The sequence below is a fragment of the Ptychodera flava genome, chromosome 9 (genome assembly GCF_041260155.1).
Source record: "Ptychodera flava strain L36383 chromosome 9, AS_Pfla_20210202, whole genome shotgun sequence".
NCBI classification, from domain to species: domain Eukaryota; kingdom Metazoa; phylum Hemichordata; class Enteropneusta; family Ptychoderidae; genus Ptychodera; species Ptychodera flava.
Window position 1 is genome coordinate 36,720,018 of NC_091936.1, and position 24,848 is coordinate 36,744,865.

The 24,848-nt window shown below is 37.4% G+C and overlaps 2 protein-coding genes across 3 annotated transcripts in view; both read left to right on the forward strand.

Moving 5' to 3' along the window:
• The first annotated feature begins 5,334 nt into the window (after positions 1-5,334).
• On the forward strand, positions 5,335-10,942 carry LOC139140862 (glutathione S-transferase omega-1-like). Of its 2 annotated transcripts, XR_011554082.1 has the most exons (7): positions 5,335-5,453; positions 6,646-6,751; positions 7,527-7,752; positions 8,431-8,557; positions 9,478-9,714; positions 10,127-10,307; positions 10,339-10,942. XR_011554082.1 is itself a non-coding variant. In XM_070710333.1 (6 exons), the coding sequence occupies exons 1-5, from the start codon at positions 5,429-5,431 to the stop codon at positions 9,708-9,710; spliced, it is 717 nt and encodes a 238-aa protein (XP_070566434.1). In that variant the 5' UTR covers positions 5,335-5,428; the 3' UTR covers positions 9,711-9,714; positions 10,127-10,942. The 2 variants fall into 2 exon arrangements, 1 of the variants encoding a protein (XP_070566434.1); XM_070710333.1 differs by having other exon boundaries at positions 10,127-10,942.
• Positions 10,943-14,128: 3,186 nt separating this feature from the next.
• LOC139140863 (glutathione S-transferase omega-1-like) overlaps positions 14,129-24,848 on the forward strand; it is a 12,622-nt gene continuing 1,902 nt past the window's right edge. The window contains exons 1-5 of the mRNA XM_070710334.1: positions 14,129-14,310; positions 19,608-19,713; positions 20,657-20,882; positions 21,391-21,517; positions 22,660-22,896. Of these exons, the coding sequence (XP_070566435.1) occupies positions 14,169-14,310; positions 19,608-19,713; positions 20,657-20,882; positions 21,391-21,517; positions 22,660-22,896 (838 nt within the window). The 5' untranslated portion in view covers positions 14,129-14,168. The remainder of the gene's footprint in view (positions 14,311-19,607; positions 19,714-20,656; positions 20,883-21,390; positions 21,518-22,659; positions 22,897-24,848) is intronic.

The following is a 24,848-nucleotide window of genomic DNA, read 5'->3' on the forward strand; positions in this document are numbered from 1 at the left end:
GTCCTATATCATGCCCGCGCGCAATTCTCGTTGTACGAATTATAAGAATGGTAAGATCCAGCAGGGTTTCGGTCGCCGATGAACACACATTGTACGGCATCCAGTCACCTAGCGAAGAAATCACAGTCAAAAACAATCGGCTTCATTCCCACCCTTAAGAGTGGCTCATAAGCCGAACCACGTTGTTGAATTTTTCTGGCCGTGACCCATCCTCACTTTGTAGATATTATGAATCACTTGCACTGTGCACATACAGGCTCACTATTTTACATCGCACGTAACCTTAATCAACGTAAAGGATACGTTGCTAAAATGGGCTTCAGATAGCATCGGAAACAATATCCAGCCGCAGTACTATCAAGCCAAGGGTTTAAAATTCAGAAAATTCTGGATCGAATTCGAACTCAGAGCATACGGCACCTAGTCACACTGCGGAAATATCAGCATGAAACAAAGGTTATTAAAAGATATCCACTATGAGATTGAAATAACGTTTGTAAATAACTATGTATTCAACTAAGGAGGAAAAACTAAGTCGAGGTTTATTATGGATCTTTTTAAAAAAAATCGACAAAATTAAAAGCAAAAATGAGACGCTTTTTCTCGCTCTTACTCGAACAAACGGTTCAGTTTAAGTTAATGAACACGGTCAAATACTTCCTTACTTACCGCAGATCTCACGTTATCTACAAAATCTCCGTTTAGGATTTAATGACCGAAGATTTCATACATAGAAACTGATAAGTAACATCAACAAAGATATTACTCCTATTTGAATGAAAGCAGGACATTTCTTGCTGAAAATTCTGATTCCTCTGAATTTTTTTTTATATAAATAGGGGAATATTTGATTAATATTTGCAAAGTTAGTACCACAAGGTAGATTCCTCACAGAGTTGTCGAGTGTTATCTGATACATGTACATGAGAGAACGTTCTTGACCAGCATTACATAACCGTCCTATGGTGTTGGAAAGTAACAGTTGCATTTCTCTATAGTGGAATACAGTCAAATGACCAGCGATCATGTGAATATATCCACATATGTTGCGAAGTCAAACTTTTTTGCATGCACAAGATAGATTAACTGTACGATCGTCTTCGCAAAAAGATATTCGGATTTCGTAATGTAATTTTCAAATAGTTAACATATATTCATCCAAGGTTTGACATCGACAAAAATAACTTAGAGGTGCCCAAAACCGTGTTCTTTTTCTGTGTTGATGATAGCCTTTCGAGTACCAAGGGGTCAGCTATCCTGTTACTATCAATAATAGGCTTATATGACGTTGAAGCAAATATAATAATCCAAATCATACAAGGTGGGAAAATTTCCAGGTCGCACAAACACAAATATTTACAATATCAGGAAGGATCGATCACCTTGAATGACGAATATAAGTAATTAGTGGTGATACCAGGTGTGCGCAATGGGTAAACGTAGCCTTTGAGCATGCTACACCCTTCAAGAATGGTCCAAAAGTGTCAAAGTCAATAGTATTTCTTGAAGCTACTAAATCACTTTATTAGTCTCAGGTTGGAATGCCGTCACGTATCATTCGGGAAAGGGAGCCGTCATTACTTACGGCCTAGGGGTCGGAATAATGCGAAGGGGTTACCCAAAAAATTGAAAGCTACAAGGGAGTTGCTCAAATTTGGAAAGGAAAAAAGGGGGCTACTCAATTTTTTGGAAATGTTCTGAAGCGATGATTGAAGGAAGGTAGGTAGGAAGGTAGGTAAGTAGGTACATATCTCTGTCTGTATGTGTGCCTGTCTGTATGTTTATCTGTCTTTCTGTCTGACGATCCTTATGAAAATCTCAACAACTGCAGCGCCTACAATCTTACGATTAAGTGTACAGGTGCACCGAAGAGTGGAGATGTGAATTCCTTCCTAATAACATGTTAGCTTCAAAAGTATGCAAATGAAGTAAAAACGGCAAGTCCTTCAAATTGCTAGAGTTCTTCAACAACTTGCCAGATTTGGTTGTAATCTAGTATGCAGGTTTCTTAACGTGACAATTGATCAAATTGTGGTGAAATTTTCGTATTATATTATGTCGTAATATATATATATATATATATATATATATATATATATATATATATATATATATATATATATATATAAATATATGTATATATATATATATATATATATAAGAATTCTTTATTCCAATAAATATAAATATAATGTAGGTGATTACAACAACATCCAATACAGTATAAGTATACAATCAATGGGAAGAGGGGTTGAAAATAGCTGTCTGCATGGCAACTAATCTAGTTCAACCCCTGTAACTACAATTAATCATTGAATAGAACATATCACAGGGCATACTGTATAACTCTGTCAAAACACCTCAACTCATACAAACACATGTGGTCATAACTAAAATAAATAAACACATCAGTGTGATTAACTTTCTGTTTTCAGAAAATATTTGTACTCCCGCTTAAAGTGTGACCTGCAATCAATATCTCTGATATTTAATGGTATCTGTTCCACAGTTTCGCTCCTGCAAATTTTAAACTGAATTGACCCAATCTATGTTTGATTTTTGGAATTATAAGATCATTTCTGACATTTTGTCTGGTGAAGTGAGAATGATAAATTGGAGTAAAAAAGTCGGAGAATTCTGTCGGCAACCTCTCATGTAAAACGTCATGGACAAAAACCGCCAATTGTAAACTATGTTGTTGGTATATATTTAAAATACCAAGTTTCTTGAATAGTGGTTTTGATGATGAATTCCAATTGCTGAAAGTTATGATTCGTACCATGCGTTTTTGTATTTTTAGAATCTCATTTAAGTACGTTGGATATATACTCCCCCAAATTTCCAGACCATAAATAACATGTGGAAGAACTATAGAGTTATATAACGTGACAAGAATAGATTGTGGTACAACAGAGCGCAAACGCAAAATACTCTTGTTAACTTGCTAATTTTAGACTTGAAAATAGAAATTTGCTGTTTCCATGACAGACATTTATCAATAGTAATCCCGACAAAGGAAGAACAATTGACCTCAGAAATTGGTGTATCATTTATGGTGAGCGTTCCAGAAGTGTCAATCCTATTCCTACTACCCGATATAATTAAATAATTTGTTTTGGTAAAATTCATTGTTAGTCTATTTGCGGTACACCACTTAGAAACCTAATCTAATTTGATACTGACACTATTTAAATCAATACAATCTTTCTTTTCAAAAGTGTGAAATAAGTTCGAATCATCGGCATATAACCGAAAGTCAAAGAAATCAGAAGACATACAAAAATCGTTAATATAAATAAGGAATAACGTAGGTCCTAAGATTGAGCCCTGTGGAACACCACAAGAAATTAACCTTCTAGAAGAGAAGACACCCTTCATATCCACAAATTGATAACGAGAAGATAGATAGCTTGTAAACCATCGGAGAGGCACACCTCTTACACCATAATAATTCAGTTTTTTATTAAGTACGTTATGGTTGATAGTGTCGAACGCTTTTGAAAAGTCGATAAATAGACCTAAAGTCGAGTTTCCTTTATCCATTTCGTGTAGGAGGTATTGAACAAGGCTTATCAGAGAAATTTTGGTACTATGCTGTATTCGCAATCCATAATGATGATGATAAAATATATTATGATTCTCAAAAAACTTTAAGATTTGGTTGTTTACAATTCTTTCAAATATTTTGCTAATCAAAAGCAAAATAGAAATTCGCCTATAGTGTCCTATATGTCCTGTGTCTCCCTTCTTATAGATGGGAACAACACGAGCTATTTTCAAATCGTCAGGAAAAACACCATTTGATAATGATAAATTCAAAATATGACAAAGAAGTTCAGATATTTCATCAGCAGAGTCCTGTAAAAGTTTCACACTAATATTATCATGGTCACAGGCCTTCCTGTTATCTAACAAATGAATCATTGAATATATTTCCCGCTCAGTTACGGGCTTTAAAAAGAAAGAATTTGCAAGTGGAGTTCTCAAGTACGACATAAAATTATATACATGCGTGAGTATATAGATTTGTTTGTTTATTTGTTTGTTTGTTGTTATTTATTCAACGTTCTATGATATTGCATGTTTGTTAATTTATCTATCGATTTGTTTCTGTTTGTCTGTATGTTTATTTATTATTTATTTATGTATTTGTATGCGTGTTTGTGTGTTTGTTATTTTTTGGGTTTTCTTGTTTATTTATTTGTTTGTATGCTTATTTATTTGTTTTTCCCTGATCCCCCCTGTGGTGATACAGTATTCCAGTAGCCTGAGAGCATGTAGATGTAGATATCGCCACAGTCACTCGTGATCTATTCAGCTCTGGGACTATTCGCCCCATAGGCGTGTGTACATAAGCGAGGGTTTTTTTTCTCGCTAATGTACACACGTGTATGGGGCGAATAGTCCCAGAGCTGACTGTGAATAGATCACGAGTGACTGTGATATCGGCGGACATTAAACTCTAAAACTCGATAGGCATAAAAATAAAAATAAACTTCTCACATACAGAGAGTTGAAAAAAGATTTCTCTCTCGAAAGCTACCTTCATGTTATAAAAAACTCAGATCACAGATCAGCCCTGTGCAAGTTACGCATTAGTGCACACATACTACACATAGAAACAGGTAGATACAGAAAACCTTGATGTCATAGACAGAGCATGCCCAATTTGCCAAAACAAACAAGTAGAAGATGAGATACATTTTCTTTTTCATTGCAAAGGCTACACAGACATTAGACATGATTTTTTCAGTAAACTAAACATTTGTAAAAACGCATTCAGAGGCACACAAGACCTTGTAAGCATCTTTTCAAGGACAGATAAAGCATCACTATGTGAATTGGAAAATACATACATACATGTTTTAAACTCAGACAAGACAAAATGAAAAAGACAAATATGAACCTTTAATATGTTGACCTCATGTGTATATATATATATATATATATATATATATATATATATATATATATATATATATATATATATATATATATATATATATATATATATATATATATATATATACTCTTTCATTGTTGTTTTTGCAAAACCTTTATTGTACTTTATGATCAAGATCCCAACTGGGATACGATTTCAATAAAGGCTTACTTTACTTTACAATGTATAGCCGATTTTTCAGAGCAGAGACCATCAATAACGCTGGTAAGTGCGTCGCAACGGCTCGTGCATGTCATGCAACTCGAAAATATGCCGTCCTTTTTCGCGCAGCAATCCGCCAAGGATCCTTCAAAACGTCCAGCGACGGGACTCGCCACAGTCCCTCTATAACAACCGTGACTCATCAGTTTTTCTGCGGAAACAAAGAGACAGGCGACATTACGTAACGCATAGTGCAAATCGGTGCCGCTCTACATTCCACGGTTCTCGCTTCCACAACGCCCACAGCTTGCGATCGAGGCCAATATGTCTGCGAAACACCTCATGACAGGTGAGTTTTGGTAAATATTATTCGACAATCGGCACCTGGTCACCGAATTAATTCATGATTTTGGCCATAGACTGACTGACGCACGGTCCATGACTAATCACGAGAGAAATGCAGGAAGTACGCAGGATTGATTTGCACGGTTCCCTCCCTGGGGAGGGACCTTGGTTATATCACCGTTACTCTACCCAACGAGTAACCGTGGTTATATCCACTAATTTTGTAGAGATTTCAGGGATACACTGATTTTTGTAGGGACATCGACCACATGTCAGATCATCAACCCACCATAGACGAAGTAGGTTCATCGTTATATAGACAAGATCATTGATTAGGTAGTGCCAACCAGTCCGTAAAAGGCAGGAATGTAGTCTGAAAACACCGAAGCTACGGACCCACAACTACATCATCCACAGTTACTCGACTCAATGCAAACGAAGTCTTGACGGTTTCGCTTGCATTGTGTTCAGTGACTGTGCATGGAACTATGAAGTCCCATTGTCTTTCTTTTCAGTGCCTTCTATGACCATACACGAGCAATCCCGTTTAGTGCTCACGAGCACAAACTATTGTCGATGATACTATTTAGACGTAAACTTACGGTCCCATCCCAGTTTGTCACTGAAACACTACCTTGTAATCGGACAACCGAAGATATAAGTTTTATCAGAGATGACGAACCGTCTGATTTGCATGTTGTAAAAATTAAAACCCCAGCAATTGGCAGCTACACCATAGACCCTCGAGAAGTTTTTCTCGAGGGTCTATGGCTACACACTCTTTTTTCACCCCTCCCTTTTTTGCCACTGCATTCGAATTAAAAATCATAATAACTTTTTGTTACCATAATTCTATTGCTGCAAATTTATGATATCATCCTCCTCCTCCTCCTCCTCCACCTCATCATCATCATCATCAGTCGACATGATCATGACCACCGTGCCAAAAAAAAAAACAAAAACAAAACATGGTATTTTCCACCATAAAACAATAATAAGAAGCCAAAATATATTCAAAGTTCTACGAGTGTTTTGCGATGCTTTGCAGTACACGGTATTGTAGCAAGTTAATGGTAACTGGTAGGCATGTAGAGATTTTTTCTGGGCATGGAAGGGAATCACCTTTTACGTCTGATTATCATGACCTTTCTTGCTAGCTCTGTTTTGTTTTTGTTTTATTGTATTTGTTTATCAAGGAGATTCGCTGCCACCACTACAAGATGGTACAATTCGCCTGTACAGTATGAGGTTTTGCCCCTTCGCTCAAAGGTCGAGATTGGTACTTGCTGCCAAGAGAATACCGTATGTATTTTTTCTCGCTATGGACTGGGTACAGATCCAATTAGGGTATATATACACAAACTTTCAATGGATTTTCACCTTTTCATTTTGAAAAGTTGGTTTGTCATATAAACAATTGGTTCAGTCGTGAAGTGGAAAGTTTTGTTAGTGGGAAACGGCCGCGTCAAAAAAGCAACATCGACCAAATGTCAAAGAAAGCACGCAGGTTCAGTATCAAACAGACGGACTGTTCGATCTTTCATTTATCCATGCATCTCATTTCGAAACGGTTGATACCTTTGTAAAAGGAACGCATGCTCCGCTTTCTTCGCACAAACATGTCAAATTTTGAGTCGTGAAAGTGATTCACAAGCTCCCCTTTATGACCCTCGCCCTCCGAAGATCCAAGGTCTCTTAGGTCAATAGCTCTGCATATGGCAATCTTTATTAGGTTCTAGGCGTGAAACATGCAAAAATTGAACGACTGAAAATTGACAATAATTACAAATTGGCCCTTCCGAGCGTCGATACCAGTTGTGGCTTTGGCGCCAGAGACTATGAATTAAGACACCATACAAAACAAACCATACGTCGACTAAAACAAAATCTAATAATTTTAGGAAAACACTGGAAAACGTTCAAACCAAAAGAAAATACAAGAAAACCGTAGTCAAGCATTCTATACGACCGCTTAAAATTTGCAAGACCGAAGTATCGACGTTGGAAAAAAAGATCAAAGATACAAACTGTATAATTTCCAATTAGCGAGATTATAACAGAGATATTCCTTTCGCAGCTTTGAAGTGGTAAATTGCAACTTGCAGAAAAAGCCAGAATGGCTTCTCGAAAGGAATCCAAAGGGCCAAGTCCCTGTGTTGGAACACGACGGGAAGATTTTATACGAGTCGATGATCGTTAATGACTACCTCGACCAAGTGTTTCCCGGCGAAAAGACTCTTAATCCTTCCGATCCTTTCCGAAAGGCAAAAGATGGGATTTTGCTCGACTTTTTCTCCTACCAGGTTTGTTGTACAGTGTTATTTGTTCATCTCGTTCGTCTATTTTCTTTGGGCAATATGAAGGAGCATTAGGTTATAACGTCGAATGAGTACTACACACAAGTATGTCTAACGTATAATGTGCCTTGATTGTGGAATATATATATATACATATATATATATATATATATATATATATATATATATATATATATATATATATATATATAATAATAAATATGAGAACACATCAAGTATGTTTGGTACCCATTACTCGAGTTTCACGCATACACGCGATCGTCAGATAGGTAGATTTTATTGTGGCTAATAATATGTATGTCTATATAAATATATATATATATATATATATATATATATATATATATATATATATATATATATATATATATATATATATATATATATATATATATATATATATATAGACATACATACATACATGCATACATACAGTACAGTACAGTACAGTACAGTACAGTACACGAACTACACGTACGGGCATACGTACTCCACGAGCATGGATGCATTCGTTTTTGCACAAATTCGAAACGTTCTTATTCGTAGACTTAGGGTCAGACCGGCAGATAGCTATAGATGATAATAAGAAAACGAATCTGGTTGTTGTGCGGTTTCAAATCTTTGCTCAGCATTCTTAAGTTAGTTTTTTCGGCATTGTTGCAGATCGGTAGGAATTTCCACAAGGTGGTAACATCGCACGGCAAGGAGGAGGAAGCAATAGAAGCAGTGATGATAGGGATAAAGAAAATGGAAGAACAACTGCAAAAGAGAGGAACTGATTTCTTCGGAGGTGAGGTCAAACTTGAATAACATAACTTGCTTCTGTTCATTTTATTTTACATGTATTTCAGCTCAAATTCCATGTGGTTTTAGCAACAGGAGTTATTCCTTTAGTATTGTATGTATGTAATGTATGTATGTAATGTATGTATGTATGTATGTATGTATGTATGTATGTATGTATGTATGTATGTATGTATGTATGTATGTATGTATGTATGTATGTATGTATGTATGTATGTATGTATGTATGTATGTATGTATGTATGTATGTATGTATGTATGTATGTATGTATGTATGTATGTATGTATGTATGTATGTATGTATGTATGTAATGTATGTATGTATGTATGTATGTATGTATGTATGTATGTATGTATGTATGTATGTATGTATGTATGTGTGCATGTGTGTATGTATGTAGGTGTGTGTGTGCGCGTTCGCATGCATGTAATATGCCACTCTTGCTAGACTCCCCGAAAGCACGGCGAAAATTAGTAATACCGTAAAGCGTATCTTCAGTCTACAGGACTCTGATGAGCATTGTTTCTAATCGATGGTTTATTTAATTCATAAACAACAACGATTGTCGTTTTTCGTGTAATACAGATTTTGGTTCATGTTATCTTGTAAATTCACGTTTTGGAACGGGGTCCATGTGGGGAAAACCAGCTAACAAGCGTTTTTGAAAAAAGTAGGGCCTATACATGCATTGCCCTAAAGTAAGGTTACAGGGAGAAGAAAAAAATCAGTAGCTGTAGATAGAGAAGAGAAGTGCACCTTTCAGTATTATCGGAAATCTGATGCTAATAATACAACAATATACTAGTCCCAAAATAAATAGGCATTTACCCACTGGCCAGGATCTTTGGCCTCGCTGTGTAATTACCATACTAAGTTATAACTAACCTATATTTTGTTTTATGAAGGTAAGGAGCCTGGAATGGTGGATTACAACCTTTGGCCATGGTTTGAGAGATTAAAACACATGGAAGGGGAAAAGAAGATGAACGTGTTCGGCGATGAGTCGTCACCACTTAACGCTTATATAGAGAGGATGTTGTCGGACGAAGCAGTCAAGACAACACTGGTTCCTCCAGAAATCCGTTCTAAATTCCTGGTATCTTACAAATCAGAGAATGTGCAGTATGATTTTGATTGAATAGGTAAGTTGCAGGTTGCCACTGTGGCTTTGGAAAGCTGCATCGTGTGTTTCGACGGTTAAGTCTCAAGGGCCTCACTACTGTTCCTAATACTCGGACTGGCGGTGTAATTTGCTGTTCGCACTTCTGGTGAAAAGACGATGAGAATACGATACAAACGAATCAAATTTGAGGAAATAAAGATGGCTGCAAGAACAAATAAACGAATGAATGAATGAATGAATGAATGGCTGTCATTCTAAACTTCCTTAGTAGTAGTGTTATATGAGACTATAAGGCGACTGATTTGATTAAAAGTTGGTCATCGTGGCCGTAAAATTGTAGTCATGTGACTGTTCATGACCAATTACCACTCGCACAAGGGTTCATGGTATAACATAATTATTAATGTCATCTCATTTGTTCTTACTTTTAGGTAAAGGGCAAGAATCACCGGGACAACGTTATCCCATGCCACTCATAGTTCCTGTAGCAGTCTCGAACCTGGCGATAACTACTACATCCAAATGGATAATATTCTCATTGTGTGTACGTGCGCGTGAATGTGACACAACCGGAATTGTTGCAATTTCAAATTACAATATTGTGGGTTATAGGCAATTGTAAATCAGCTGTTTTGGGTTATAGGCAATTGTAAATCGGCTCCTTATCAGAACAATCTCAGTTGAACGATGACCCTGTAGCCAATTGGATAGAATTTACTTTGTATGTATGTATTTATGTGTGCATTTTTTTGGTAGGAAAATATTATGAAACAATTGTATTTTGAAATTATGATATCGTAATTTTGGATTTCAGGCTCTTATAAAAGGACTTCACAAACAAGAAAATAGTCAGTTGAATAATGAACTGTGTATAACGTTTCACATAATATTCATTTGGCGTGGATTTATTCGCCGTAGACATCTACTTGATCCAGCATGTCCCGTGCCCAGTTGTGAGTTTCAGAAACAAGCTTGCAATAAGTCTGTGTACGTACCTAACTTGACTTTGACGGTGAACTGTCTTTATGCAAGGTCCAAGTGGATGTCTGCGTTTAAGCACTCACCGAGTGTACGCATAATAACTAGTACATTTGAAACGGGCGTTCTGTATATATTGGTAACGATATATGAATTTTAATCAAATATAGATCTCCAAATAGTGCATATGCAAAATTTACTCAGTAATCGTGAGAAGCTGTAAAGCACAATGACTTGGATATGATGAATAAAAACTTGTTTTCAAACAATCGGAGGACAAACATTGTAGTTTTGATCTTGAAGATAATGCAATGTCTATGGTCTTTTTACCGTCGTCTCGATAAAAAGGAAAAAAACTTTTCATAATTTTTACAGTACTTCTTCAAAGTTCAACTCAATTTTCGCTTTTGAACAGGCTAAGGCCGTTCGACAACTCGGGAAGAAAAAGTGATGCGTCAGTGACTTATGAAAATATGTCTTTAATTTATATTTTTATATTTTGGTACAGAGCCAATGCATCGCAGAATGCATCACAGCAAAGTTGTCTATGGTTTTAGTCGGCATCTTGAAAGCAAACTAGTTTCTGCTATTCTGCAAAGACAAATTCTTTTGTTTCACTTTCTGTGAGAGCAGTTATTTTTTTGAAAATCCCGTAGAGCAAAATTAAATGGTCTACCCCTTATGAAGTGACATCTTTACATAACGCTATTGTATGTCCTTTTAAGAAAGTTACGCTCGGTGAGATTATGTGGAGTATCATAAGCAAACTTCTTCTGTCATTTTAATATAGGACGCGTTCTCAAATCTCTGTGGGCGGGAAACATTCGCGGGGGGGGGGACTTGAAAAAATTAAAGCCCTTATAGCTGTGATTTTACTGTGTTTTCTCTACATGTTCACTGAAAGGGGCAATTTCTGCCCCATTCATCAAAATGAGGGGGGCAAACTTGACATTTTATGGGGTAGAAACATTAGTATAGCAAATTCACAGGTCACTACACTATGAGATTGGGTCACTATCATATAGGCGTTTTCGCTTGCTGTGTTTTGTGCGCTATTTTCGCGCTGTCAGTAACTTTTAACGGGAAGAAAAATGACTCGAAATGTGCAATTTGCGCAATAGCGTAGTCGAGAAAAAAAACCCTGTTTTATGCATTATTTTCATGATTTTATTTTCAAACCAAAGTTTGTTCGTGTGAATATGCTAACGGAAGGATATGTCTAGAAGTATCAGTGCTCGCTGATTTGGACCATGCCTATGCGTTTACGAAAAATGCAGTATTTCCTGAACACATATCAGCATAAACAGACAGACAACATAAACTCTACACTATTAAAACTACCCAGCTCACATAACGCCTGTGGAATCACAGTGGAAATACGAAGTTTCAAAGTTTAACGAATACATATCCAGTTTAATATGTTTTCACATGACATTCCGTCGCGCCCGTTGTCATTTTTGGCCGTTAGTCTGCATCGAAATTGACCTCTATTTTGACCGGAAATAGACCAGCAAATTTTGTCAGCTACTAGTATTTTTTAGTGCTGTTTCATCTACTTGTATTTATCTGGTCGTTATATATAGTCTTTTATAACACGCCACATGCTCATTCCGTGTCGCGATTCGCCAGAATACGTCACGTGCCGAGAAAATAGATACATCTAGTCCCCATCGGATCGACAAAAGTGACGTCGAAGGGTATTTTTTGAAAAGATATTTCCCTAGGGAAATAATTCTGACCAAATTTGGAAAAGTGTGCCGGTCACGTGACCGTAGTGTCGCCTGCAACTTTGCAACAATAGCGGGTGACTGGAACGTGATGTGCGCCCAGGATAGGTAACGACACATTCTCTAAAACAGATTTTCCAACATTTTCCAGCATTTCAACAGCGTAGGAACTTGAACAGCTCATCGACGGAAAAAATTAAAGTGCAACTGAGGATGTCGCTAGGTATGCTTAGAATATTTTTTGAGAGAAAGTGGTACGTACAACTGAAACCGCTGTGGAAACATCGCCAGTAAACTTGTCACAATGGATTGTTGAGGTGCAAAATATCAAAACACATTGAAAAATATATAAAAATACAACATGAGCATGTGGTGTGTTATAAAACACCTATAGCCTGGTCTTTATTCGGGCTATAGCGCTCGTCTATTACCCCTCGTGGCCGTGTGTTACCAGAAACACATCGCTATACCCCTCGGCCTACGGCCGGCCTCGGGGAATAGCGCCGTGTGTTTCTGGTAACACACGGCCCCTCGGGGTAATAGACGGCGCTATAGCCCTCATGACCAGGCAATACGTGTTTAATATGTATCCGGAGTTTTCAGGTTCTGAAAACCACACTTCAGTCAGACTGAAGTACACTTGTTTTATTTTGACTCTCCTTATTCCTTCAGCCCTGTTGGAAAGTTGCATTAAGTTTGTCATTATGATGCATCGCTTGTTTCTGTATGGCTTCACGCAATCAATCATCATCACATGCAAACTCATTTGTCTTTCCTAGTTTTACAAGCTATATGAGAATCCATTAGGCTACTGTAAGTTGCTCCACAATCTGTGAAATTTTCGAAAATTTTCTCTCTCCGGGCGGACGATACCCCGTCCATGCCACTGTCACCCAAACGAACAGCAAGCTGGCTGTCTAATTCGTCTCTTTGCCGCCTGTAGGCCAAAGCATACACAATATTTTCGAGAACCCTGCATCAATATATCATACAAGATTCAAGATGGTTCTTTTAAATACAATCATCATGTACGCTTGTTTCGATTTGTGTTTCTCGTGAACATATTTGCATTTTTACAAGAAAAGGTGACACGTGTTCTGCAATGCAAAATAGGGCCTAATGTAAAACAGACAGTTACGACGCCCGCCATGGGGCGAAAGGGGCTTCAAAATTATTACGATTTGAATGAAAGGGGCTCTTAAAAATTTTAAAGATGTTAGGGGGTACCCCCAAAATCAAGAGAACATTTTCTAGACGTCGCTCCCGGTCCCCAGGATGTTTGTGACCAGGTGACCGCAGCCTTAGTTACTTGTTAAAGGTATACAGTTACCTGTAATCTAAATATGCCCATATATGGTCAAAGGGGCATTTTTGGTATTCAAAATGCCCATGTGAGGGCGCTGTTTTTAAAAAGCGGCCACCCGCTTAAAATCTGTGATTGGTTAGATTTTCTCTTTCCATGGTAACTGTGGCAAAATTGGAGCAGGTGACAGTATACTTGTTAACTTTGAGCAATAAAGTTCGTCTCAGCAAGAAACGAAAAAACGGCCAAGATTGTGGACTATGACAAAATCGCCAGTTTTCCCTGAATAAAAAAGTTGACTATTTTGGGACGTTTGGGATAATGAAGAACAAATCCTCAACTATATCAATCTTCCAGCACCCCCCGGTCGATCTTGAAGTAAAACGATCCGCTACGTGACCTACAGCCCAAGGGTCACCGCACACGCGCAGATGTGCAGGTTACGAAGTGCAGGTTACGAAGTACATGTTGAGGTCCATATCGTACCGCTTTGGTGTACGGAGCCTTAGCGCTCCCCAAAAGTTCGCACGACGTAAGCATTCGGTTGTCAGTTCTGCTACTGAATCACCAGAACGGGACAAAATGTCTGAGAGGCACTTGTCAAAAGGTATGGGACCACACTTTCTCTTCCATGCTAAGTTCAGGGATCGCTTCCTGGACATGGGTCGACCCGCCCCCGGGGTCAGACTCAACCTAGCCCCCAAATTTAACCTGATGCGTAACTGCAGTGCTCGTATACGTAGCTCGAGGTTTTGCCGAAGTATGGTGGTCCGACGGCAAAACAATTCCCCACCCGCCCCCGCCCCCGAGTCTCGATTGCCAGACTTCTCACTTGCGTTGTCTTATCATGTAAACATTTATCCACATTGCCGGAGGGACTCTGATTTCGTTGATTTATCATACAACAACAGTTGACAATGATAATGTCAACATCGATCACCACCATGTTAGGTGGAGCCAAGAACTAAAAAAAAACAAGGGAGAGTTTTCTATGACGTTGGGCGTTGTGGCTATCAAATATGTCGCGAATTCTCTTGTAGAAACAAAATAATAAAACACACCAGAAAGGGTAAGATCACGATTTGTTGCCCAAGGGATGGTCATGACGGTAAGAATAAGATTGATGATGCCAGAGCCAATGGCGAGGGTATCATCAATATTACCATCATGAGAATCAGCCCGAGAGCAGGCAACAATCGTACGTGATATTGCCCGAGCTAGCGTGTGTTATTAATTTTCATACACTGATTCGACTGAACAAACAATTTTGTTTTCAAAGCATTGCATAGAATGTCAAGACTCGCCACAGTGAAATGTTCCATTTGTTGCTCGATCGCAATGTTACATGAAATTGAAGGTCAACTTGAATTAATGTCTGAAAACGAAGACCGTTGTTCAAGCTTTTCTCGTAGTACGTGGTAACTGTCATCTAGTTTAATTCCAGTCGAGCTAACTTCTTGTACCTTTTCAAAAGCCATTGCTCTACAGAAAATACCGAGTGAATATAGCTGATGATGTGATACATGTATGTGCAGAAATGTCGTGCAGTATTCCTGAAAGTGGTAGCAGTCTATGTCAGCACACACGACAGGGTAATATCAGCGCATGACATAGAGCTCTATCACCTAAGTCATGTTCTGTCACTTTTTGTTCTATATCATATGAATGAGGCTCAGCCAATCACAGTCACTGGATAATATCAATGTTTTTGCTAAGGTTGGGAAATATCGGTAAATGATTTGGGAACTCAGGTAACATTGGTGCTGTCCCCTAACCTGATTGCATTCATATACCAATTGCAAGGGAACCCCGGTAAAATGACTTGAGAACCCCAGTAACATTTATCTCCTTACTGCCCTTAGTAAAAACACTGAATATGTGAGGTGTAATCAGCCTTTGACTCGGTCATCATCAATATATGAGCACCTACCAGCCGGGCGGGCAACATCATGATCTTACCCTTCCAAGCATGTGTTATTACATATTATAATCCCGTCGTGGGACTACTGTAGTTGCCTGAGGGTAGTTGACCATTTGTCTTCCTTTACATGTACATGTACCTCGGGAAAATGGTCTCCTGCTTCAAGGGTTATGTAGTCCCTTGTTTGGGCTATAACGTATTTACATGCCTCTCTTCACAGTTTTCACTCTAAAATTTTGGCTTTAAATGACAATCATGTGCTTTATTTCCATGGCACAGTTTTCAGTCTAAAATTTTTGTTTAAAATGACAATCATGTGCTTTCTTTCCATAGACAAAAATCATTTGAAAAAATAGAATGATTTTCATCATTGAATGGTGCATTGATACAATGTAATTTTAAGTCATTGTTATACGGTTTATTGAATTGTTTACGCGTAATTTGTAAAAACCAGATTTCCCTTGTTAAACATGTAATTTGAACATTTTGAAATCCTGAAGCTGTCAAATTGAAAATAGTTCTTCCAGTCCAATTTCAGCCAAGTGATGACTGTGTGGCCTGCGATGTCATCAACGTGTTACCATTAAATCCTATGGAGCACGCAACGTCTGATGTAAGAGGCATGTAACAAAGTTGGTTTGGGCATGATCCGTCCATGAGCATCCGCAGTATGAGCTTCAGTTGACCATTAGTTTACACCACACACCTCTCACAGATAGTGCATAAGGATTTATATATTCAACGAATTAGTTCAGTGTATTCAACCATGGAAGTAGCACACAGATATGTGGTACCTCCATCATTCAATCACTGTCCCTCTTAAAAGTTGATTTTCAACCATTTGATGCCTTGAAGGTAATATGTGCCTCAAAGGTGAAAGACTTTTAAACTTTTGCTCAAACTTTCCTAAATGAAACTTTCAACCATTCTCTTTCAAAATCAAAAATAAAAATCAGGGGTCACCATGCAAATTTTGATACTAGAGAAACAAATTACCGAAGATTTACTGATATTTGAAATTCAAAATGGCCGGCATCCCTGTGTTAACACTATGGAGAAAAATATAATTGTTGATTTTCAAAAAAGTAAGACAATGAAATTTTTTCTCACACCAAGACTTTTAAAATGGGCCCCCAAAACTGGTGGATCAGAAAAGAATTTTAAAAGTTCAAGATTCTGAATATCTGTCCCTGTTCTACCTTAAACATTACATAGTCATATCCATAAGCTGTAACTTTTGTTATTTTTGTCCAGTTGAACATTAAAAGTTTTTACACCCAATCAAGTTAATGTTGGAGGACGGTTACTGATGTTCAACTTGTCGGCACATCCTAAAAGTGTGTAATTATTGTTATTAATTTGATTAATGAATTTTGTCGGATTACAATTCATTTGTCAACTGTAAGGTTGCATAATGTACATGCCTTGTTGTGACAGCAATGCCGATACAGTGAGTTTCAACAAACTTCTTTGGATAGCTGAATATGTTCTCGGGATAATTAAATAAAAATGTTGAGTAGTCATCAAAAATGACAGCTTCATAGAACTGCACTTTTTTAAGCCTAAACGCAGAAAAGTGTGTTGCATTTTAAATTTTGTTCTGATGGAATGCATTCTAGCTACATTGTACATTATTGTTGGGTTGGGTGCACACATATCTGGCTGTGTTGATGAATCAAGCAGCAGGCATTTTATAGTGATGCCCTTCAGAGTAGAAAAAGAAATGATGTAGTCCAAACATAACAAAACATCTATGTAGCTGTTTTAAAGTATAACAAAAATTTTTGTAAACTTTATATGAACATTGAGTCATAATGTTACTTTCTTAGGTAGGCAAAGACCAATCATGCAACTACAGTTATTGTATGTGTATACACAATATATTCTCTCTGTTATATTACTCATGATAGCTAGATTAAAAACCAGAAGAACATTGTATATTCTTCTTTTGTTTGACAAAGTTCCAGCATGCATTACTTGACATAGTATGCAGCAGGCTGTTCACTGTCTTGGGTAGTTATATCAGTTTTTATCACACAGGAAAGCCTAAACTCCTTTTTCTATTTCAACCTATTCTTATAAAAATATTTTACACATTAGTAAAAATTGAATGTTGACATACTGTTCCCCAATTGTCATTAAGAATACACAGCTTGAATCTGCACTTGACGAGCTTCATTTCTGCCATTTTGCAAATTGAAGAGGGATAGTCTAAAAACAGCATCATTTCAATCAAGTTTTGGAATGGCAATTAAAGACATGTATGGCCCTTGAACTTTCATAGGTTGGCCAGTCTTTTCTAGTTTTAGCCTATTTGTGTACTTTTTATATCCATTATACCTTCAGGAAGCATAAAAAGCTATCTGTCTAGGTTGGAAAATACATGACATGTTACAATGTAGGTTAGAGAAGAGATATTGGAAAAAAGCTGCCATTTTAGTTGTTTAATGACATGTGCAGGAACTTTGGACCTCATACTGGTAGTCTTTGAGATAGTTCAAAGTTCAGTGTGATGTACGTAGTCTCTTTCCATGTAGTGCACTGGTGTTTTACAGAAAAGTGTATTGACCTACATCTTGAATCAGTGAAGTGAGTAGCTGTCTGTGTGGCATGTAAATCACAAATGCCCAAAGTGCCCAAACAAAGTGAGCAACCATGCCAAAGAAAACATAAATCATGCGTATCACAATGCCATGTATGGCAGCATAATGTTACAGCATGGCGTTCTACATATCTGTGTCCCTTGTATGACCAGTTCAGAGCTTGAATGCTTGTTGTAGAATCTGGCTGAGCAGAAGAAATGACAACGATCAACAAACCAACCAGCAAGCTGAGCAAATTATTCAAAAGTTGGTCACGCACATAAGTAACATTGACATACATGAAGCTAGGACCCCCAGCTAGGACAGTCTCATCTATTCAAAATAGGACTGTAAATGACAATATACAATCAGGCACCAGTGGACATTTCCATAGATTGCTGTTATACAGCTAGTGCACTGATGCATACATGGAAATGTTCAAACTTTGACCTACATGACAATCTTCATAGTCCACAATGCAATCAACACACATTTCTAACATTATTTATATGCAAAAAATGACATTATGTTAAATTGCATCAAAAGAAAAGGCAGATTATCATATCAAGGTGTGTTATAGAAGTGATTCTCTATGAAATATACGAAAAGTTCCCATCCTACATACAATTGTATTATTGTAATAATGGAACCTGTGTGAGAGGGTTCTCCTCATCCTCAGAGCAGTGCTGGACAATGTTAATATTTATAACTAATTAGTATTCATAAGCTAATAAATATTCAGGCAAATCTCTAAACTTTTTCTTGTCTCTACTCATTCATACAGCAATCAAACAACATATATGTGCATAAAACACATGTGAAACACAGTTGAACACAGTATTTTTTTTATTTTGATTTTACAGGCTATGTGTTTGTTGAGTTTAACCTTCTCAACCCATATTGTGTGTGGGGCCACCTACCCTAATAAAGCTAATGAGGCAGGGCTACCAAAGTCTGTTGATGAAAGAGTTACATAGCAGGTTTCTCCAATACCCCAGAGTACTTTCACAGATTTGCATGTATGCAAATGAAGTTGAAGCCATTGTGAGCAAAACTGTTTGAAATCACAAGATTGATAAAAGTTGCGATACCTGTTTCACAAATTTGCAGATGTGTGATTCTAAGGCTTTTTCCTAGTTTTTAGGGACTAGTCTTCGCAGAAAGCTCTCATCGGATGACTTTCAGGTTTAGGTCATTGGAATCAGATAAGTTTCCTTTGTACTTAACCCTTTCAGGCCTAAACCCCTATATATATATAGGGGTAGGTCTGGTAAGTTACTAGAAAGCCAGGCCTGAAAGTGTTTAGCAGAAATATGATAGCAGAAAAGTGCTAGGCATAAGGTAAAATCTATAATATAACTTATGTACAACAATATGTTTTGTTGCTTTTTTTTAACCCAGGGTCACCTTTACCTCCACAGAAGGATGGAACGATACGTCTCTACAGTATGAGATTTTGTCCATACGCCCAGAGATCACGAATGGCACTGGCTGCCAAGGGAATTAAGTAAGTAATATTGTTACATTTTTGAAAGATTTACTCATGACAATGTCACTTACATTTGACTGTAATTCGTTTTGTTCGTTAAAAACGTAGACCCTCGAGAAATTTCTCGAGGGTCTATGCTGAAACGCACATTTTCTTATTCTTCTCTCAAAAACATATTCAAAATATCAAATTTGCAAACTCAATGCAGTGCATACAATATAAACTGGTATCATTGAGAAATGAATTATATCTGGAATAAAATTCAATTGTTTTAAACAACATTGAATGTCAGACAGTGACAGGCTGTGTTGACAAACTGAACAGTAGTCGTTTTAACATGGCCTTGGAAGTTGAACAGAAAGCTGTACTTCACAAGCAGAAGATTATGATGGACAGACCATAAAAAGTTTCAGTGTATTTGTCTGTAATTGTCAATCCTTATCCCAAAGGTTCAATCATACCCACGTCATGTGTAAAGTAGTCTAATTTCCAACAGCATCTACATCGAAGCAGAGATCAATTACCATGAGACATGCATGCACATATGTGTACATGTTACACTATGACTATCAACTAGCCAAAGTGTACACAATCAAAATCTTTTTTTTCAGTAAAATTTAAAATTTTCACACTTCACTTTTATTTGGTCATAAACCATGTAGATTTAGGTAAAGGAAAATCACTGAATGAAGTGGTGTACATTTTGATATTAAGTTTGGCAAACTTTGTTTACAGTTTTGGTGATAGAATTTTTTCAAGGTGTCACTTCAAAGTCAAGGTTTCAGCAGAGCAAATCAGTTTAGCAAAGACAAACAGTTTAATCAAACACAATCACATATGATATCATAAAGTTTCTTCTAAGTGTATTCTGCTTTTACACATGCATGTAACTGAATATGTGTTTACATGTGTTGTGACAGAAGGAGTTTCATCATCATTGACAGTCTTTTTTGTTTTCCAGATTTGAACTTGTGAATTGCAACCTGATGAAGAAGCCTGAGTGGTTGCTAGCAAGAAACCCCAAAGGTCTAGTACCAGTGTTGGAACATGATGGAATAGTCGTGTTTGAGTCCCTGGTCGTCAATGACTACCTCGATGAAGTGTTTCCAGGTCAGAGGTCACTCAACCCCAAGGATCCTCTGCAGAGGGCCAAGGATGGGATGGTGATGGATTTCTTCAATAGTTATGTATGTATCCATGGTGACTGTTGCCAAGTGATGTTCTCACTGGCAATATGTTTTCATGATGAAAATTCAGTGCTTAAGCAATAAAGGAGAATACCAGATTTGTTAATTCCACTCTAGGCATATTTATGACATCTTCAAGAATATTCCTAAATGAAAAATAGATTTATAATCTTTAACTGTCAGTGAAACCAATGGTCGATACTGAATTCTTGATAGAACATTTGCCAGACAGTATTAGACTATAAGGTGAAAATTGGAGGAAATGCTGGCTCAATACTAAAGATAACAATGGTATCATCAAATTTCTTTTCAAAGAACAGGAGTGCCAAGGACAGACAATATATGATAAAGAAGCTGTGGCATATAATAACTGTGTATAGAATTATCTCTTGAATAGCTTATAGGAATGTCTAATTTACCATCTGTAGATCATGATTCTGAGCGGATCATCAAGACAGGTGTTTGATTTGTTTGTATGTTTGAAAGCTTTCATGATTATGCATACCAGATTTTAGAACCATATTTCAATTTTGTGCGGATGAGAAATGACTCGGACAAAACAAGATCACGCCTTCTGAAGGGACTGAACAAGCTGAACGGAGAACTGAAAAATAGAGGAACTAAATTCTTTGGAGGTGAGTTGAAAAAATGTCACTACAAGATTTTTTGAAAGTCGCAGTCTTCAATCCCTGGTTCCCACATACATGTGCCTGTTAACAGTGACTATATATACAGGGTGTTAGTCCTTTGTTTTACTGGGAAAGTTTGTTAAAGGCCCAGTAACTCTAACTTTTGTTAATTTTTTTTCGCTATTTTGTTTTTAATGTCAACCATAGTTTCTTGTTCTACTCCCTAAAGCATGTTGAAACAGCCAGTAATTACCTTGTCAACATAGTATCTATACATGAATGTGTAAAATGCACTGTTACATGCATTGTTTATGTTTGAATTGTAGTCCAGACCAGAATTCCCTCATCAACAATAACAATGCAGTCTACACATGTACAGGCTGAGTTGACAAGCTGAATACTGTGTATCTCAACAGGCTTTGGAGTATAGAACAAGAAAAATATTGTTGGCATTAAAACAAAAAGTTAGTGCAAAAATCATTAAAAGTTAGAGTTACTGGCCCTTTCAATTACTCTTCTTGTTTTGAGATAAAGCTCATGAACAACCTACACATTTAATTCGCTACTCTTCAGGTACACCAACGATAGTGTTAAGTTTTATGGACTAGTATAATAATTCTAGAAGCAGATAATTTCTGTGGTAAGAGTGTTGTAGTGATACCTTGTTGAAAAATGTCTACTAAAGGCAATGGTTATAATTTATGGACAAACAGATGACTGTGCACAAAAACATTTATTTTCAGGAAAAAGGTGACTTATCTCGTGAGATATTGATTGGTTTTTGTTTTTGTGAAAATTTTGAATGCCTGCTTCTCTGCTGTTACCAACATGAAGCTTATAGTATGAAGGATACTGTTCTACTGTGAAATTGAACTTGGACTTTGTTTTGCCGCATTTGCATGAGAAACAAACCATCTGTCAACTTCATCTGTCACCATCGTGTCAATTCAGGTTGGGTATTTTGACTGACTTGGCAGATCGCAAGTGGCGGTGTGCCTGGCAGGGAAGAATTGATGTATGGAAACACGGAAGAATAAGAAAGTAGTCTCGGCAGGGGACAGTAGAAAACAAACTCATTAGCATTGGTTTAGTAACAGTGTATCAATACACTACCCTGTATAAAGTAAACAATGTACCTGTCCTTCAAGGTAACCAACCAGGGATGCTGGATTACAACATGTGGCCGTGGTTTGAAAGACTCCACCAAATGAGAGACGACGCTGGAGTAGTTGTGTTTGATGACACGGTTCCTATCTTGAGTGCTTACATTGACAGAATGTTTGAAGATGAGGCAGTAAAGACCACCTACAACCCTCCTTCTCTTCGAAGGCTTTTCAGCCAGTCGTACATATCCGGAAATCCACAATATGACTTTGATGAAACAGGTTAGAACTAACGAATGTCTTTACATCTCACATATGGCATCAAACTCAATTTTTCTTGCTCTTTTCTCTTCACTATTTCCCAGTTTAGGCCAAGAAAAATAAGCGGTGACGCGGGTTTTTTCTTCTAAATTTTTTTTATTCTTCAACCAATAATGTGCAAAATACATGTACATGAAAACAACATCGGAACGCACACAGAAATAAATGCACAGCAATGTTGCTTTAGTATTTTTGTATAGCAACAGTTCTGTGGTTTGACTTCCAGGGCAGCAATGCACAGTTTTGACAGCTTAATATACGGTAACAGTGACATATGTGTACAGTTCTGAATGGAATGTATAGTGTCAGTTATTTTGTTTACAGTTCTGTTTTATACAGCACTGTGTTATGCACTATCGTCGCGTATTTTTGTGGGGTTTTTCATTTCATTTCCTCATGAGCAGAAAAAAGGTTGATGCGGCGGGTCTGAATTGACACACGCGAGGATGAGAAACAAACTTTTTATTTTTCTTGGCCTTATAGTAGATTTTGAGGGCATAATTGCTCATTTGTGTAAAATGGGAGTAGTGAGCTTGAGTTTTAGTCCCCACGGACACCGTCCGGGGGGACTTATAGGTTTGGTCATGTCCGTGCGTCCGTGCGTCCGTCCGTTCACGCAGATATCTCTGAGATGCCTGGAGCGATTTCATTCAAACTTGGTACAAGGATTACTTCATATGTCATACAGATGCACGTGAATTTGTTTTGTGATACGATCCAATATGGCCGCCAGGCGGCCATTTTATTACGATTTTTTTCATGTACAGAGCCATAACTCAGGCATGTTCCAACCGATTTTATTCAAAGTTGGTACAAGGACATTGACCAATGTCATAGATATGCACGTCAATTTGTTTTGTGATACGATCCAATATGGCCGCCAGGCGGCCATTTTATTACGATTTTTTCATGTACAGAGCCATTACTCAGGCACGTTTCAACCGATTTTATTCAAAGTTGGTACAAGCTTATTGACAAATGTCATAGCTGTGCACGGCAATTTGTTTTGTGATACGATCCAAAATGGCCGCTGTGCAGCCATTTTATTATGATTTTTTCATGTACAGAGCCATAACTCAGGCATATCACAACCGATTTTATTCAAAGTTGGTACAAGGACATTGACCTATGTCATACATATGCACGTCAATCTGTTTTGTGATACGATCAAATATGGCCGCCAGGCGGCCATTTTATTACGATTTCTTCATGTACAGAGCCATTTCTCAGGCATATCCACATGTTTCGACCAATTTTATTCAAAGTTGGTACAAGGACATCAACCAATGTCATAGCTATGGACATCAATTTGTTTTGTGATGCGATCCAATATGGCCACTGTGCGACCATTTTGTTAGGATTTTTTCATGTCCTGAACCATAACTCAGACATGTATCAAGCCAATTCATTCAAAAGTATTTTTATCACAGACCTAATGTAGAGGACTATATCCTCTCTGAGGATCTGTAATCAAAATACCATTAACAAGTGGGGACTGTGTCATCAACGATGACTTGTCATGTTTGAATTCGTTAACAGTTTGTTGAATTGTTTCTTGTGCTTTTAATTTGGATTTGGAAGTTGTGATTTTAATTTTGATTAAGAAGTGTGAAGTATGACAAGATAGTCACAATTTCTTGAACACATATTTGTTCAGGATGTTGCAGATTTTGTCATTTCATTTTCACTGCTGATAGGTACAATTTACGCTTTCTTTGAGTGACTTTGTGTTTTGTTTTGCTGATGTTATGAAAGCAGCTCTGTCTATTAAACATTTTTATACACCTTGCTTTGTTGCCGACAGACTGTTCTTGACCAGAAAAGTGTTGGCAGGTTTTGTAAAATCAGGAAAAGTTGGTTTGAGAGAGCAACCCTCAGAATTTGGCAGTTTGTCAGCATTTCATGTCTGTTTC

Coding starts and splice junctions, on each gene's coding strand:
- LOC139140862 (XM_070710333.1), top strand. CDS start 5,429: ATGTCTGCGAAACACCTCATGACAG. Junction 7,753..8,430: donor TCGACTTTTTCTCCTACCAG/GTTTGTTGTACA, acceptor GCATTGTTGCAG/ATCGGTAGGAATTTCCACAA. Junction 8,558..9,477: donor AGGAACTGATTTCTTCGGAG/GTGAGGTCAAAC, acceptor TGTTTTATGAAG/GTAAGGAGCCTGGAATGGTG.